General features: G+C 42.8%; 2 protein-coding genes across 3 annotated transcripts in view; both read left to right on the top strand.

Annotated features, from left to right (window-relative positions):
* Positions 1-2260: 2260 nt before the first annotated feature.
* LOC309713044 (uncharacterized protein) lies at positions 2261-4569 on the top strand (the record flags this gene model as incomplete). The annotated part of the gene is made up of 2 exons (XM_082544384.1): positions 2261-4142; positions 4529-4569. The coding sequence occupies exons 1-2, from the start codon at positions 2744-2746 to the stop codon at positions 4567-4569; spliced, it is 1440 nt and encodes a 479-aa protein (XP_082400510.1). The 5' UTR covers positions 2261-2743.
* Positions 4570-12275: 7706 nt separating this feature from the next.
* abcc3 (ATP-binding cassette, sub-family C (CFTR/MRP), member 3) overlaps positions 12276-18338 on the top strand; it is a 54969-nt gene continuing 48906 nt past the window's right edge. For both annotated transcript variants that reach the window (XM_082544045.1, XM_082544046.1), the window contains exon 1: positions 12276-12637. In XM_082544045.1, coding sequence (XP_082400171.1) covers positions 12602-12637 — 36 coding nt within the window. In that variant the 5' untranslated portion in view covers positions 12276-12601. The remainder of the gene's footprint in view (positions 12638-18338) is intronic.

The following is an 18338-nucleotide window of genomic DNA, read 5'->3' as shown; positions in this document are numbered from 1 at the left end:
GTAACTCACCCGTGACATTCAGTGAAGCTGCAAGGTCACCCAACTCTAGAGAGTGGAAAGCAGCTATGGATGAAGAAATGCAATCCTTAAAAGAGAACAACACCTTTACCCTAACAATCTTACCTGAGGGAAAGAAAGCAGTGGGGTAGGGCTGGGCGATATGACCCAAAATTCATATCTCGATATTTTTTAGCTGGATGGCGATATATGATATATATCTCGATATATTTTTTTAAAATCATAAAGTAAGAACAAAAAGAGAGTTCTTAGTCAAAGCTGTGTCCCAGATGTCACACAGGCACTTTTATTAACATAGAGCAGATGTACGTAAAATTTACTCAAAAATAAATTATGAGCATTTATTAAATAATAATGCTCCATAAATAAAAGAAAACAATGTTGTTTTTGTGCATAACAAAAAGCTCACAATTGTGCAGTCAAAATGTAAACTAAAAGACGCTGAGCACAATAACAAAGACAGATTTCACAGCTGCTCTGTTCCCAACTTGTACTGCGTGACTGACAGCCTGGAGTTTGAAATCCGCTTCGCAACCGCGTCTCTTAACAGGTGCCATTTATGGTCCTTATACACAGTAGGGTAATATTACGTTGAAGCACAGTACGTATCACTCCGCGAGGCTCAGCCGTAATGCTCCGACAATCCATCAAGCGGTGCAGCTCCGTAGCTTACTAAAGTCGTACTCAAACATTTTTTGACAGATTGCTGAGCGCCGTGTTCCACATAAAATCGGTTCGCGGCCATCAAGCACAACCAGAATTCATACATAAGGCGCGCTGTCAACTTTTGAGAAAATGAAAGGATTTTAGTCCGTGCAGCCCCTCTGGGCTGCATGGCGTTAGCGTGGTTAGCTCGTTAGCGTGGTTAGCTAGCTAACACGTTGACGCCGTCCAGCCCCACGCACGGGGCGATGCGCAGTAACTCGTTAACGGAGATTTGCCGTGTCCATCTTGTCGCTTCCTGCAGGTGAAGCGATGGGGGAGGAGGGGGAGTTGTGTTCAGTGAAGGAGAGGCGAGGCCGAGTAACATTGCGTAAAGACGAAAGTGGACGAAAGAGAGGCAAACCTGCGGCTCCACAAGTATAATTATAACGTAACATAGACTATATCGATATAAAGGATATTGTCACATCTTATATCTCGTATAAAAATATATCGATATTTTTTAAAAACTCGATATATCGCCCAGCTCTACAGTGGGGGGTAGATGGGTATATGTGAAGAAAAACAGTGGTGATGGATCAGAAAAATATAAAGCACGGTACGTAGCTAAAGGTTACAACCAGTGTTTTGGGATAGACTATGATGAAACTTTTTCTCCGACTGCTAACCTGACAAGCATAAGAGTATTGATGCAGTGTGCAATACAAGAAAACCTGATTTTGCATCAGATGGATGTAAAAACCGCATACTTGCATGCACCAGTAGATTTTGAAGTGTATGTTGAGCAGCCAGAAGGCTATGAAGTAAAAGGAAAAACAGATGAGAAACTGGTCTACAAGCTGGAAAAGTCATTATGGGCTTAAACAGTCAGGCCGAAACTGGAACAGGACATTACATGACTATTTGATAGAGAACGGTTTCATGCAGAGTCCTGTAGATCATTGTGTTTACACAAGGAAAACAGGAAAAGAAAAAGTGATCATGATCATATGGGTTGATGATATTATTATTGCAGCCAGTGATGAAAGGGTTTTGAAAACTGTGAAGGAAATGCTAACTGCAAGATTCAAAATGAAAGATATGGGGAAACTCAAACATTTTCTTGGTATTGATTTTGAGCAAACCCAAGATTGTGTAAAAATGTTACAAGAGAGATATGTAGAAAACATACTGGAAAGATTTCAAATGCAAGACTGTAAACCAAGATCAACTCCTTGTGAACAAAGGTTGAACTACAATGATGATGCTGAGAAAATGAACAATGTCAGAATGTACAGAGAGGCAGTAGGTAGCCTTATTTACTTGACCTCTTGCACACGACCAGATTTGAGTTTTGTTGTAAGTAAGCTGTCACAGCACTTCAAAGAACCAGCTGTGGAACATTGGACTACTGTGAAACATGTTCTAAGGTACCTGAAACAATCAAAAGACAAGACATTGTGCTACAGGAAAAGTGACAAAGATTTGAGAGTACAAGGTCACAGTGACTCAGACTGGGCTGCGGATGTGACTGACAGGAGGAGTACTACAGGTTACTGCGTAAGCCTGAATGAAGGAGGTACTTTGGTGTCATGGCGAATGTTGTAGAGACCCACCTTTTAGCACATCCCAGCACACCCACTCACTTCACCAGATGCACCTTGTTTAGTTCTCTCACCTTTGATTGGGTGTGGTGCTTGTCCTTGATTGCACTCACCTGTCACACATTATATGTCACACAGTATATAAGGACTGCATTCACTTTTGGCTCACTCTTTCCGCACTTCCACACGGGGCGGCAGCTGAGGTGAGGTTCTGTTTGGGTTTTTATTTTATGTAATGTTAAGGTAATGAGTAACTTGAATCTCTGTTTTCTTTCAGCATTGGCAGTCCATGTGTGTCTTTGTTTCCTTCCTTTTTTGCCTTATTTATTTGAGAATAAAAGGAGTACCCTGAAAATAATTCTGCATTAGATGGCTGCTTTTCTTATTCTAACCGGATGAGCCCATGAAGCTGATTGCTTCAGCCCTGAACCTTCCTCCCTTCAAAACATGGTCCTCCGAGCCGGAGAGGTATTATCATCATGGATACACAGCAGCCATCTAGAAGATCCAGTCGTGATAGTAGACCTCCTGCCTACCTGGAACAGTATGAAGTTCAGTACCCTGGAGCTAGAAGAGCTACATGTGAGACAGAGAGCCAAACTGAATGCCAGCACAGTGATAAAGACACACATGGGCTGCAGGATCCTGTCGGAGAGTCAGACAGACCACCAGAGACATCCCTTGTTCCTTTACCCACCACCCAAGATGAGGTCATGAGGGAACTCCTAACGACCATGAGGGAGATTAAGCAATTTATGGTTCAATCATCTCCTTCCCATTCTCGTAGCTCCAGATCTTCCATTCGCACAGTCTCATCTGATGGAATCAAAGCTTCTGTATGCAGTTTACGAGCCAGTCCTCAAACACATCAACAACATGAGCAGCTCCCAGTGATTGATACAGTAACCTGTCAATCACCCTTCCAGCCCCCGCAGATTAGCCGTCAGTCTGGCTTAGTTACAGCTGCCAGCCCTCCTTTACCTAATTCAACAATACTAGATGCTGCTATCCCTTCAACTGGTTTGCCTAGACCAGTCCTTGCTACAGAAGATGAGACTCCCTTTGATTTCCTGGCCTTATCACGGCAGGATCCCGACCAGATCTCATGTGTTCAACCTGCTGTTCCTTTAGCTGAAGACCCTGTTCAACCTCTCATTCGCATATCTGACCACAAGCATTGCCCTCCTCTAGAGCAGCAACCAGCTACATCCAATACCTCATATGAACAGAAACCTTTGATATCTGGTACTGCTAGCTCGGGTCACTCCTCTAGCACGAGAACACATGTATATAAGCTTGAAGGTCCTTCATTTCCAGACCTTAGTAGAGAAGACGAAATGCAATACAGGATGTTACGGATGGCCCTTACAAACCTTCTTGATCCTCATGAGACAGAGCACTTCAAATATCATGTCCTTCTTGATCACCTCAAAGTAGACCAAGCTAAACGATTAGCTCTTGCCTTTTCCTACGCTCCTGACCCATACACTCAAGCCATCAAAGCCCTTGATGAGCGTTATGGGCAACCAAGACAGCTGGCATTGAAAGAGCTAAAGAATATACTGGAACTGCCTCCTATCAGAGCAGGTGATGGTCAGAGCCTTGATAATTTTGCTCTTCGAGTACAGGCTTTAGTTGGGTTGCTTAGCACTATGGGAGAACAAGGACGTGCAGAACTAGACTGTGGCTCCCATGTCGATCGCTTGTTAGTGAAGTTGCCTGCAGAGCATTTCAGTCGCTTCAAACGGCATGTTTACAGGGAACAGGGAGAAATGACGTATACCTTGCCTTTGTTCTCATCCTGGTTGCAAATGGAATGCAGGTGTCAACCAAAGAAGGCCAGTCCTGTTCCATCCTTCAACCAGACACGACCTGCCCGTAAGTACGCTTCTCCACTTACAACAATATTACATGAAGCAAATACATCTGATGATTCTGTACATGCAACACAGCCGATCATGACAACTAAGGCTACATGTGCATATTGCTGCTCACCAGAACATCACATTAGTAAGTGTCCTGGGTTTATTCAGAAGACAAAGGATGAGAAAACAAACTGGATAAAAGTAAACAAACGGTGTTGGCGTTGTGCTAGGAATCATCAGGCCGCAAAGTGTGACCTGAAGAAAGCATGTGCCACCTGTATGGGACTACATCTCCAGATCCTATGCGATGTAAATAAGAGATCTAAAACTGACACTCATCCTGTAGTGAGGACGCTATACTTTGATAGACCTAGTGATTGTCCTAGTGTCCTTTTAAAGGTCGTGAAAGTGCTCCTGCGAAATGGCAAAAGAACCCTTGAAACATATGCAGTACTTGACGATGGCTCCCAGCGTACCATTCTTCTGACATCAGCTGCACAGCATCTCAACCTAACTGGGGAAGCAGAGAGATTATCACTTAGAACGGTCCGTCAAGAAGTTGAAACTATTCATGGTTCTTCCGTAAGTTTCAAAATCTCACCCATCGCACAACCAGAGAAAACCTACACAATTACTAATGCCTTCACTGCAAATCACCTAGCACTTTCAGACCACACCTACCCTGTATCATCTCTCCAACGGAGATACAAGCATCTTCAAGGTATCCCATTACCCATTATTAATAAAGCAGCGCCACTCCTGCTCATAGGCTCAGATCATACTCACCTCATCACGCCTACTGCTCCATTGAGATAGGGACCATATGGGTCTCCTGCAGGAGTTAAAACCCAATTAGGATGGACACTTCAAGGCCCGATCACAGATTTTCATCCCCAGAGCAGTACAGAGCACGTGCAGTGTTTGTTCACATCTCTCAGTTCATCTGCAGATGTACTGCGTTATCATGTTGAGAAGCTATGGCAACTAGACACTTTACCTGAATACAGTGAGAAATCTGTGATCCGATCAAAGCAAGATCAACTGGCACTGGAACTCCTTGAACAGGCCACAAAAAGGGTTGAGATCAATGGTGTTAATCGCTACGCCACTCCTCTTCTTCGGATGGCAAACTTTCCTCCTTTGAATGTCCCTCCAAATGTAGTCATGTCTAGACTCCGCAACACTGAGGCTCGGTTAGCTAAAGATCCTGGCAAAGCCATGTCTTACAAGGATCAGATTTTGAAATTGGAGCAAGCAGGCTATATAGTCAAACTTAGCCCAGAGGAGATGCACAATAGCAAAGAAACCTGGTATATTCCTCATCATATGACAAGTCACAACAATAAAGATCGCATAGTCTTTGACTGCTCTTTCACATTTCAAGGTCAGTGTCTCAATAAGTACCTATTGCCAGGACCAATCCTAGGCCCAACACTTCTTGGTGTTTTGTTGCGTTTTAGGCAACATTCAGTAGCAATAAGTGGCGACATCAAAGGCATGTTTCACCAAGTCCGTCTTCTGCCTCCTGATAAACCACTCCTCCGATTCCTGTGGCGTGACATGAACAAAGCAGCTCCCCCTTCAGTGTATGAGTGGCAGGTACTCCCCTTTGGTACGACCTGCAGCCCTTGTTGTGCAATCTATGCACTGCAGAAACATGTGAAGGAATATCAATCTGACAAAGATGTGCAGTCTTCAGTAATGCAGTGTTTCTATGTTGATAACTGCTTGCAGAGTTTTCCATCAGCAGAGTTAGCTCGAACACTCCTAGACAAATTAAGAAACCATCTATCAGAAGGAGGCTTCGACCTTCGCCAGTGGGCCAGCAATAATCCTGTTGTGATTAGCCATCTACCATCTGAGGTAAGAACGGCAAGTAATGAACTTTGCCTGACTGAAGACAAGCCATCTGGCCCACATGAACGCACATTAGGATTATTGTGGAATTGTGAGACTGATTTGTTTGCCTATAAATACAGAACTCTAGCCTCACACCCCACCACAATGCGTCGTATCTATGCAGTACTTGCTCGTCTGTATGACCCATTAGGCTACTTACTCCCATTCACAACACGCGCCAAAACCTTGGTGCAAGAGCTATGGAGAAAAGAGAGAGATTGGGACGACCCTTCCCTTCCACACGACCTCTTAGAGGCATGGAAGTCCTGGGAAGAAGAACTTTGTTATCTCCCACAAATTGCCATCCCACGTTGCTATACTTCTAAGGAAATGGATGTTTCTACCACAGTTCGAGACATTCATATCTTCTGTGACGCTTCAGAGCGAGCATATGGTGCTGTCGCATATTTGAGATCAGATGATCTTGAAGGCCATGTAGAACTGAGTTTCTTGTTAGCTCGCTCACGTGTTGCTCCTAAACGGCATTTAACAATACCCAGACTGGAGCTATGCGCAGCCCTACTAGGCGCACGCCTCTGTGAGCTCATACAAACAGAACTCACCTTACCAGTCAGGACTACCACCCTTTGGTCTGACTCGACAACTGTACTTCACTGGCTTCAGTCAGATTCCTGCCGTTTCAAGGTATTCGTAGGAGCCAGAGTCTCAGAAATTCAAAACCTCACAAACAGTCAAGACTGGAGATACATCAATTCAGCCACAAATCCTGCTGATGATGTTACGAGAGGTAAATCCCTGAAAGAGTTCCTTAGCCCAAACAGGTGGACTGAGGGTCCCTCGTTTCTGCATGAACCTCCAAATAACTGGCCCACAGTTACAGATCTCCATCCTGATGATGATCAGACTGAGTTAAAGAAATCCTACTTTTTTTGGTATTGTCAGTATACCCTCCCATACATACACACCCAGCTTCAGAACGTATCAAGAGCTATTGGATTTCACGGCTCATTCACTCTCCAACCAAAAGGGTAACATTCCTTCTGCAGCTGATTATCAAACAGCAGAACAAGAAATCCTTCGTCAGGCACAACTGGACAGTTTCGGTGAAGACTTAGCCCGTTTACAGTCAGACAAACCCCTCTCATCTGACAGCCGTCTATTGTGTTTGTCACCAGTGTTGTGCAGGAATTCTGGACTTATCCATGTAGGAGGCCGATTACGGCAAAGCCAAGACTTGGAATTGAATGTCATTCACCCAATAGTACTTGATCCTGCTCATCCAGTGACCAAACTGATCATACAAAATTATGATGACAAACTGCATCATGCTGGTTCAGAAAGACTTTTTGCTGAACTACGTCGGAAATTCTGGATTCTCAGAGGGAGGGAAGCCGTACGCAGGCATCGGTATAGCTGCGTCGCATGTCAGAAATGGAGAGCACAGCCCATCATTCCAAAAATGTCAGACTTGCCTGCTGCTCGTCTTAGGTTATTCAAACCACCTTTCTACTCCACAGGAATAGACTGCTTTGGACCATACAAGGTCAAGACAGGCCGCAGATCGGAGAAAAGGTGGGGAATAATATTCAAATGTCTCACCACTCGGTGTATACATCTTGACCTCCTAAACAGTATGGATACAGACTCCTTCCTCATGGCCCTCCAACGATTCATTTCTCGACGAGGAACACCCCTGGAAATTATATGTGATCAAGGAACTAACTTCAAAGGAGGAGATAAGGAACTACAGGCAGCTTTTAACAACCTTGCTCCGACTCTACAGCCGGTCCTGATGACTAAAAGAATCCATTTCAAATTCAATCCCCCGCATGCACCCCATTTCGGTGGAGCCTGGGAGAGGGAGATACGTTCTGTGAAGAATGCTCTGAAGAGAACCATTGGTGCACAGATGGTCACTGAAGAGGTCTTAAGAACAGTCCTAATTGAGATTGAAGGCCTTCTTAACTCAAAACCCCTAGGCTATGTATCCTCAGACATTGCGGACATTGACCCCGTAACCCCAAACCTTCTCCTTATGGGCCGACATGATTCATCACTCCCCCTGGTATCCTATTCGGATTCTGACCTCCTAGGCCGACGACGATGGCGACATGCACAAATATTGGCAGATCACTTCTGGCGACACTTCATAAGAGACTATCTACCATCCCTCCAAAGAAGACCCAAATGGCAGAAGGAAAAACCAGATCTCACATTGAACTCTGTCGTCATGATTATGGATTCACACCTTCCACGAGCCCTTTGGCCTGTAGGAAGAGTGACGCGCTTGCTGAAAAGCCCAGATGACCACATCAGAACTGTGGAGGTCTTAGTACAGGATAAAACCTATATCCGCCCTGTCTCCTGTCTGATCCCCCTGCCCCCGCTTCCTGACGAAGACTGATCCTGATCATATCAACATATTTCTCACTAGAAATATGGGGGCGGCTGTTGTAGAGACCCACCTTTTAGCACATCCCAGCACACCCACTCACTTCACCAGATGCACCTTGTTTAGTTCTCTCACCTTTGATTGGGTGTGGTGCTTGTCCTTGATTGCACTCACCTGTCACACATTATATGTCACACAGTATATAAGGACTGCATTCACTTTTGGCTCACTCTTTCCGCACTTCCACACGGGGCGGCAGCTGAGGTGAGGTTCTGTTTGGGTTTTTATTTTATGTAATGTTAAGGTAATGAGTAACTTGAATCTCTGTTTTCTTTCAGCATTGGCAGTCCATGTGTGTCTTTGTTTCCTTCCTTTTTTGCCTTATTTATTTGAGAATAAAAGGAGTACCCTGAAAATAATTCTGCATTAGATGGCTGCTTTTCTTATTCTAACCGGATGAGCCCATGAAGCTGATTGCTTCAGCCCTGAACCTTCCTCCCTTCAAAACAGCGAACAAAGAAGCAGCCAACTGTTGCCTTGTCAACTTGTGAAGCAGAGTACATAGCTTTGGCAGCAACAACACAAGAATGTTTGTACTTGACACAACTGTTGCAAAGCATGTATGAGCATCAAAAGAGACCGCCAAAGATTTTTGAGGACAATCAAGGGACTATTGCATTGGCAAAGAATCCTGTTAACAGACAGAGGTGTAAGCATATCGATATCAAATATCATTTTGTGAGATCAACAGTTAATGCTGGAAATTTGATATTGGAGTATTGTCCGACAGGTCTGATGGTGGCCGATGTTATGACAAAGCCAGCAACAAAGGGGAAGTTATTGAAGTTTGAGAAATATATGTTTGGAGTGTAAACAAATAGTAAAGAAAAACTGTTTCTTTTGGAATGCATGTAAAGCTGACAACGTGAGTGCAAGTGGGGGTGTTGAGCTAGTTAATAGGTATGCCCTCGTTGTCATCTGTTGTGATTTTATTTTGAAAGGATGCTTCCTGTTATGCTGCAGAGTGCACGCGAGAGTTCAATAATAAAAACTAAGTGTTGTTCCGGTGAAAAGCCGATGCCCCACGTGTGATTATTCCTCCGTCTAGACAATATAAGTATCTTCAATATTCATGCAGATTCCGCTGGAAGACCCGTCTCTGCTAACAACTGTTTAAAAAAAAAAAACAAACTTTCAGCCATAGGTAGCTTTCATAAATATTCAGAGGCAATAAAAGCCACCTAGCCACGCTGAAATGCCGTTGAGTGGGTTGCCATGACAACCCAAGAAGATGGTATGTGAAATCTTCATTTTGATTTCTGTTTATTTTCTTTTTGTTTATTTTATATTTGTGTACAATTATAGTGAAACACCACAAGATAATTTACAAGTTTATGGATGCATTTCTTTAAATAAATTTTTTCTGATAAAATTGTTGTCGAACAGTCCCCGCCTCCGTGAGTCACAGGAACCGGAAGTTGTGAGCGGAAGAGGCAGAACGATAACACGGCAGACTTCAACAGTAGAATTATGAGCATTAACTTTGCTAAGCACTTACGTACTCTGTTAAAGGGAACACGTTTCTGAGATGGATGTCATATGTAAAATTGAAATGATTTTATTTCTCTCTGTTTTTCACGATGCTTCAGCATTGTGAGAGGAAAATAAACTGAAATGTGGACGTTAGTATGAAGCGTGTTTTTTTGACCAGAGTAGATACACTAGCAGTGTTTGATTCTGAGGTTAATTCTTAAGGCACAGAGGTGCATCTATTTTTATGTGGCGAACCAAATGTTGGCGTGGAGTGGATATTCTGAAGCAAAATCTAGGCTCTGATTGTTCACACACAGCAACACTGAGCAGCAGAGGAAATATTCAGGCATGCTCAGTAGCTGTACTTCTGCAAGGAGCCTGCTTTTTGGGCACTTATTTGGAATGTATTTGTTAAAGCTTTGATTCCTGTAAATAAGATAATAACTGCAATATTCAGTAAAAGTATTTTGACTTCCGCTTTCCTTTCTTTGACTTGGCTCAGAATGCAGAAATCCGCAAATGAGCAGAGTGTAACTGCACAGAAGGGACGTTCAATTCATTTTTGTGTAGCTAACGCTGAATCACACCAGCAGTTGCTTCAAGCCGCTACGTACTTTAAGGTAAAGAGTATACTTGAGAAAATTCCACCAATCAGTTGGCCCCTTATGAGCAAGCACTTTGTTAGGGTAAGAAGGAAAAACTCCCTTTTTACAGGATTAAACGTCAGGCAGAACCAGGCTCGGGGATGGGCATTCATCTGCTATGACTGTTTGGGGAGTGAGGGGAAAGAGAAAAGAAGAAAGCAAGAGCAAAGAGAGAGAAGGCAGAAATGTAACATTCTGTACTGATACAGAAACCACATGGCAGTGGTACTGAAACCACATCAGAGTACCACAGGAGCACCCACAGCAGTGTGAGCCTATAGTTGCATAACTAAGGGATGATTCAGGGATACCCAATTCAGCCAAAGTTGTATCAGACTGTTAGGTACAAGTATGCACTGTGCACATAATTTAACTGATGCTGAACCACTCTTGATATACAGTACATGCATTAACGCAATCAGACGGACAAACTGATAAATAATGTGGTACGCTTCATCATGATCATGAACCATTTCTCTGGCCTTTTTTGTGTGTGTGTAATCAGTGCTTTGCAGCTTGTTCTAAATCCTCAGGAAGTATCTGTGGAGTTGGACAATGAAGCAATCACGCTTCAAACGAGTTTTATAAGAGAACATTTGAAGACATTATGTCTCAGGTGGTTTATACAGAGCTTGACATGTTTGCCAATAGCTGCATACTCCATCACAGGGCCATACATAGGTAAAGCTGAAACACTTTTCGAGATTGTCTACCTTTCAGTTCATTTAATTTCAGTTGTTTTATAGGAGGAACAACAACAGGAAGAACATCCTTTTAACAAGAAGGCCTTCAACAGAACCAGGAAAGTGCAGCCATGTGCCATATCTGGTTGGAGATCAGAAGAAATGTGAGAATGACAGAATACTAGGACTCGCTGATTTGACTTGGCCCATACATGAGCTTAAGGTCACAATACCTCAAACAGAGTTTATCTGTAGGACAGGAAAATGTATTTTATAATAACCTTTTAAGCATGTTGAACCAGTCCAAGAGGAAGTGTAACAGGTTTACGAGGTGGAAGGAAGATTTAAGGACTTTTATTTAAATACCTTTCCAGTCATACAGGTTTGAAGATATATTTGTTAGGTGTGGTCCTACTGTATGTTCTCTTTAAGTGCATGTGTCCATATGTAACCAAGCATCACCGTCACAGAGCTGTGCCCTCCAGCACACATTCGTTTTCTGAAATACACCATTACTTGAGGCTGCTTTTAAAAACAAGTGTTTATTTACCATTCATCAATTTCACATACAGTGCACTAAAAGGACTTAAATATTTTTTTAAACATCTCGGAGAGCTTGCTTTGTGTGGATTTAGGTTGTCTTCACTCTCTTCATCTAATAGCCTGATGCTGACATCAGAGCTCTGTGTGGGCCATACCATCTGTTGCAGGATAAGATTTTTATGACTCTTGCTGCATGTTTTCTAGTGGTTGTCATGCTGCAGAATGAATGCGGGACCAGTCTGGAGCACTTCACAATATGATCTCAGTGAAGATAATGTGAGCAACCCAAGCCCTCTTATCCTGGCCACAAAAAAATCTAAGTCAAAACCTTTTTAAAAAAAAACAAAACATAACTACAAACTGTTATCGCGTGTAAACCCTAATGATCTGACTCGGAAGCTAAGCATTATTCAATACTGTCGAGTCATGTTGACTGTACACGGTAAAAGTGAGACAGGGAGCAGCAAAAGGGGTGGAGCTCCGCAATATGTACAACCTTTTACTGTCACTAAATCCTCCAGCGAACTACTTCTCGAGCTGACTCTGGATGACTTCTCTCGTGGCAGTGCGGAAGTACCGGAGCAGTAACTGCGCGAGTCGGTCCACGCCGTGAAGAGAGAGGGGAGCGCGATACAGACACCCGAACCAACTCCGCTACAGTGCACTCGTATGTGTGGCATGTGACGGTTAGAGAGCGTCCAGTTACGAGAAGGAACAGGAAAGCAGGTCGTTTGGCTACAAAGAGCTCGACCTGTAGAAACTGTAGAAGGTGCACGCAGAGCTCTCCGGTGGTTCCCCGCTTCCCGCTGTGACCGAGATGGAGCGGTTGTGCGGACCAAAGCTTCCGTTCTGGGTGAGTACCCTTCTGCGCTCGGTGGTTTGTCATGAACATCGGGGTATACTGCAGAATACTCCCCTACCCCGGTGTATAGTTCGTTCACTACCAGGTGGTTTTGAACAGTGTTATGTCACCGGCTGCTCTTGTTTTCTTTCCGTCGCAGCTGTCTATAAATAAGCTTTTCCCACCTAATAGCATTTACCGGTTTAATAAGCTCACAGTTAATGACACGGCGAACTGCGTGTTTTCGGTTTAGAGAAGTCGGTCACTCGTGCAAAAGAACACCTCATACATTGGATAAGTACCTGTCAACTTCTGTTTAATGGCTCTTGCGGCACTCCTTAGACATGTCGGGGTCTTTAAACTTCTCTAACAGTCCATAAACAGTAGCAAGATGATCGAATGGGCAAGAGCTACTAAATAGCTTGCTACATTAGCCTCACTGGGAATAAAGGAGGGATAAACTCACAGTTAAGCATCAGCACTAATCATTTTCCCACTGGGAATATTTTGGTGACTCTGTTTTTTCCCCTTCTGCTGTTGATGATGCGACACTGAGGAAACTGAGGTCATGCTCGGTGTAGTGCGTCGTTTGTCTTATACTTGCAGGTTTAATGCCATAAAACATGATTGCAGCTCCTAATGTAAACACGGTTCAGAGTTTCATTTCCCCCGCTTTAATGTTAGGAATGCGGAGCGGGCAGAAGTGCAGACATTCTGTACTTAAGTAGAAGTACAGAATGTCTGTACTGTTAAAAAAAATACTCCAGTAAAAGTATAAATAATGATTCATCTTCTTTACTCAAGTAAAAGTGAAAAAATACAAGTTCTGAAATGTACACAAAATAAGAAAATAAAAGTAGCTCCTTAAAGAATATTTTTTCCAACTATTTGTACACAAAGCTAATTGAACCTTGTGTTATATTAATAGTTGCCTGAAAAAAAAGTTGCCTGAATTTTAATTCTAATAAATACACTCAGTTTGAATCAGTAAGTGTAACAAGAATAGAGAAAAAGAAGGAAATGTTATAAAAAAAGTGGCATTTTTTTATGTTGCCTACATTGACTTTGCCTCTTAACAGGAAAATGCGTAGAGAAGAGGTTAAAGCAGTTTCAGCAGGTGGAGAACCCAATAAATCTGTTGTAGTGGCTCAGTGTGAGGAAAAGAATCACAACTCTCAATAATTTCTATTGAGAGCTCCGGTAGATTTTCTTAGTGTACAGGCTGTGATCAGCTGTGGGTTTACACACCTGAATTAAGCAGATGTTTCATGAGCTGTCCTGGTTGATTTCCATCGTCTACACTGACAGTACACTGTTTATAATGTCTTTATACCCAATAATTCTCAGCATCATCAGCTTAACTTCAGATTCTCCTCTGCTACACTTAATGTAACCTAACTCTGATCATGGAACCACAGCTGCTGCGCACCAGTCACACACTGATCCATCACAGTACAGCAAACTAACCTGTTTATCCTGTACAAAAGAGTATTTCCACGCACAGTTTGTTCCAGTGTTGTGCCAAAAAAAATAAATAGAAACACTGGCTCACTTTAACCTCTGACTATGGCACAGTTTTTTATGCCACATCCCTTGGTGATCAACACATGAACAGGATTGCCTTTCATGTGTTACGGTTCAGGCTTAAATCGGTTTAATGTTTGAAGGCCTGCAGTCACATGACAAAATAACTCCCCTCAAATTAAACCAAAAGTATTGAGTCTTGTTTTGAAAATCTGATTATTAGTATTTGTACTTTGTTACTTCCCACCTCTGTGAGAATGCAAACACCGCCTACAGAGTGTCATCATTTAGCTTTGACTACTATGACTATCTCTGTTTGGGGAAGTCTGTTTTAAAGAAGTGACATTGCGGCAAATGAGTATTTCCCAGGGTGGGTGACGGTAATATGCTGCTCTCATGGAGGTTACAATGGTCACTTCACTGCAGAATGCAGATTCCAAAATGACCACATTGCAAGGTAACCGACAGCCACGCTCAGTAACACTAGATTTGCCTGGATGCTTTTTATCCACATGTACTTCTTAGTTATAGCCTGCCTGGCTTCCTGTGGTTGAAAGACCATTTACAATGTGCTGTTTTAATTTGAATATTTTGCAGCCATATTGTAAAGCATTAAACGAATAGCTTCTTAAGGCTTTAATTTCATGGTTTAGCCACAAATTGTGTATTGATGACCAACAGTTGCGCATATAAACATCGATCTGACCCATTCAGATAAAAAGGATTCTTTTTGTTTGTTCGCTTTTGGCGGGGTTGTCTGGCTGTTTAGTATGGATGTGTGCCAGCAACTGCTAAACAGCACAAAACGAAGAAGCTTGTTAACCAGCAGGTGCTGGACTGGTGGCTCAAGTCAGGTGTAGTTACACTAGATGCGATATACACACAAAGGAAGCTAGAGAAAGCCAAAGATGACCACAGACCAAAGATAATGAAAACTAATTTTAAAAAGAATAAAATCCAAAATTTTTGAATCTCACACAATGAGCTCCAAGTGAACATCAAATATCAAATTTTGGCTTGAAACGGCCATTCTCAGCGTTTAGCACCTGATTGCTTCGTGATATTACTCAGCTGACCTGCATCTGGTTGGATCTCACATTAAGTGCCGGCTCGCTCTTGAGGCCTATTTGCCTATCCTATTTGCTGCTGTCCGCTTTAAACAGACCGACGGCAGTTGTAATCCCCTTGCACAGTGCAAGTCAGGTTAACTACTAAAGCCCCCGTTCACATATAAAGCGATTCGCTTGTAGATGTGCTTCTGTAGGCAGCCTTATAATTTGTCACCATGTGTGATCCTTCCATTCCAGCGATGGTCATTTCAATCATTCACTTTAAAGTTGGTAACAGTTCACCAGTTATTACTAAAGGTTATTTTGCCTGTCGTCACTCCAAGTCATCGAACGTCATTGTCGTCCATGGTCACTAGTTGTCCCTTTAATTTCCTGAGTGTATGCCCCTTAGCACATGGGAGAGAGCTTTATTTGTTCCCTCACTGTTTGCAAAAGGTGTAGTGTGCATCTTTCCCCTTTAAATGATTGCTCAAACATGGCTGTAGTGAAATCAGCGTTTGCACTGCTCATTTCCTTGTCGGGTGATTTATGAATTAGCCTTTGTGTGAATGAGCGTGTACACAGCATTTATAAAAGGGAGTTTTGAAGTACTATGCGGGGGAATCTTTTGCTCTGAAACCTCACACTGACAAGATTTGAATGGTAAAACAGCTGGCTTTGATGTTTGTTTCTGACCTGTTTACTTCTATCATAAAGCACATAAGAGTTTATAGACAAGCCGCCCCTGTATTTAACATTTGTGTCAGTGTGACACTGGGTAGGCTGTCTGTAATGCTGTTACCTCTGTGGTAAATCAGCGTGAAGCCACATTAGAGAAAATGTGCCCTGTGTTCTGTGGTGAGTTTTAATTTTGTGACTCTGGTTTCTGAATATTTATAAAGACAAAAAAAGGTTGTGTTTAATAAAAGGGCTACAATCCCACTTTTTGATAATGCCATATGGGTTTTTAAATGAGTCATTTAGTGTATAATATTAAATAATCATCAAAATATCTTTTACAGTTTTTCACGAAAGTTTTAACAGTTTCAAAGTGTAAAGAAAAATGCAGCTATTTCCCCATTTTAAAAAAGGCCCAGAAAATGATTGTTGACTGAAACAATTAAATAGTTATTGGAGCGGTTGCAGACTGTGAAATACCAATGATTTGATATCGACCAGGAAAGCCGATGTCAACCAATACAGATATCGGCTAATACCAATGTTGAGCCAATGTTTGAAATACAGTCATGTGACATAGGTGGTTCCAGTCCTATTGGTTTGGCTTTGCAGTGACCGAGCAGTACAAAAAGGCTCAAAAGACATGCAAATCGTTTTGCACATGCCAGCCCTGCACACCATCTGCCAGAACTGTCTCCATAAAATCATCTGACAGCTGCTTTTTGGGGCTTCCCCACATAATCTTCCTTTATGGATCAAGTTCTCATTAGATTGCAAATTTTAGTTCTTCTGAGCTTTTTAAAGACTTCCCTGTTGGTTTCAAAGTTGATGTTGAAAGTTCAGTCTCAGCACTGGACTCAGCAGTTTGCTACCACCTGCAAATCTTCATTATCGACTTGCTGTGAACAGTGTCATGCGAAATAAAAAAATGAAAATCACGTTTTGTTTTGTTTTTTTAAAGGGAGAAATGTTTTATATAAACACTTTGATGAATATACAGTGGGGCAAAAAAGTATTTAGTCAGCCACCGATTGTGCAAGTTCCCCCACCTAAAATGATGACAGAGGTCAGTAATTTGCACCAGAGGTACACTTCAACTGTGAGAGACAGAATGTGAAAAAAAAAATCCATGAATCCACATGGTAGGATTTGTAAAGAATTTATTTGTAAATCAGGGTGGAAAATAAGTATTTGGTCAACAACAAAAATACAACTCAATACTTTGTAACATAACCTTTGTTGGCAATAACAGAGGTCAAACGTTTACTATAGGTCTTTACCAGGTTTGCACACACAGTAGCTGGTATTTTGGCCCATTCCTCCATGCAGATCTTCTCGAGAGCAGTGATGTTTTGGGGCTGTCGCCGAGCAACACGGACTTTCAACTCCCGCCACAGATTTTCTATGGGGTTGAGGTCTGGAGACTGGCTAGGCCACTCCAGGACTTTCAAATGCTTCTTACGGAGCCACTCCTTTGTTGCCCGGGCGGTGTGTTTTGGATCATTGTCATGTTGGAAGACCCAGCCTCGTTTCATCTTCAAAGTTCTCACTGATGGAAGGAGGTTTTGGCTCAAAATCTCACGATACATGGCCCCATTCATTCTGTCCTTAACACGGATCAGTCGTCCTGTCCCCTTGGCAGAAAAACAGCCCCATAGCATGATGTTTCCACCCCCATGCTTCACAGTAGGTATGGTGTTCTTGGGATGCAACTCAGTATTCTTCTTCCTCCAAACACGACGAGTTGAGTTTATACCAAAAAGTTCTACTTTGGTTTCATCTGACCACATGACATTCTCCCAATCCTCTGCTGTATCATCCATGTGCTCTCTGGCAAACTTCAGACGGGCCTGGACATGCACTGGCTTCAGCAGCGGAACACGTCTGGCACTGGGGGATTTGATTCCCTGCCGTTGTAGTGTGTTACTGATGGTGACCTTTGTTACTTTGGTCCCAGCTCTCTGCAGGTCATTCACCAGGTCCCCCCGTGTGGTTCTGGGATCTTTGCTCACCGTTCTCATGATCATTTTGACCCCACGGGATGAGACCTTGCGTGGAGCCCCAGATCGAGGGAGATTATCAGTGGTCTTGTATGTCTTCCATTTTCTGATGATTGCTCCCACAGTTGATTTTTTCACACCAAGCTGCTTGCCTATTGTAGATTCACTCTTCCCAGTCTGGTACAGGTCTACAATACTTTTCCTGGTGTCCTTCAAAAGCTCTTTGGTCTTGGCCATGGCGGAGTTTGGCGTCTGACTGTTTGAGGCTGTGGACAGGTGTCTTTTATACAGATGATGAGTTCAAACAGGTGCCATTCATACAGGTAACGAGTGGGGGACAGAAAAGCTTCTTACAGAAGATGTTACAGGTCTGTGAGAGCCAGAGATTTTCCTTGTTTGAGGTGAGGTGACCAAATACTTATTTTCCACCCTGATTTACAAATAAATTCTTTACAAATCCTA

Source organism: Aulonocara stuartgranti, assembly GCF_965226115.1.
Source record: "Aulonocara stuartgranti genome assembly, chromosome: 8".
NCBI classification, from domain to species: Eukaryota; Metazoa; Chordata; class Actinopteri; order Cichliformes; family Cichlidae; genus Aulonocara; species Aulonocara stuartgranti.
The sequence above is the reverse complement of the archived record's forward strand: the minus strand, read 5'-3'. Positions and strand labels throughout refer to the sequence as shown.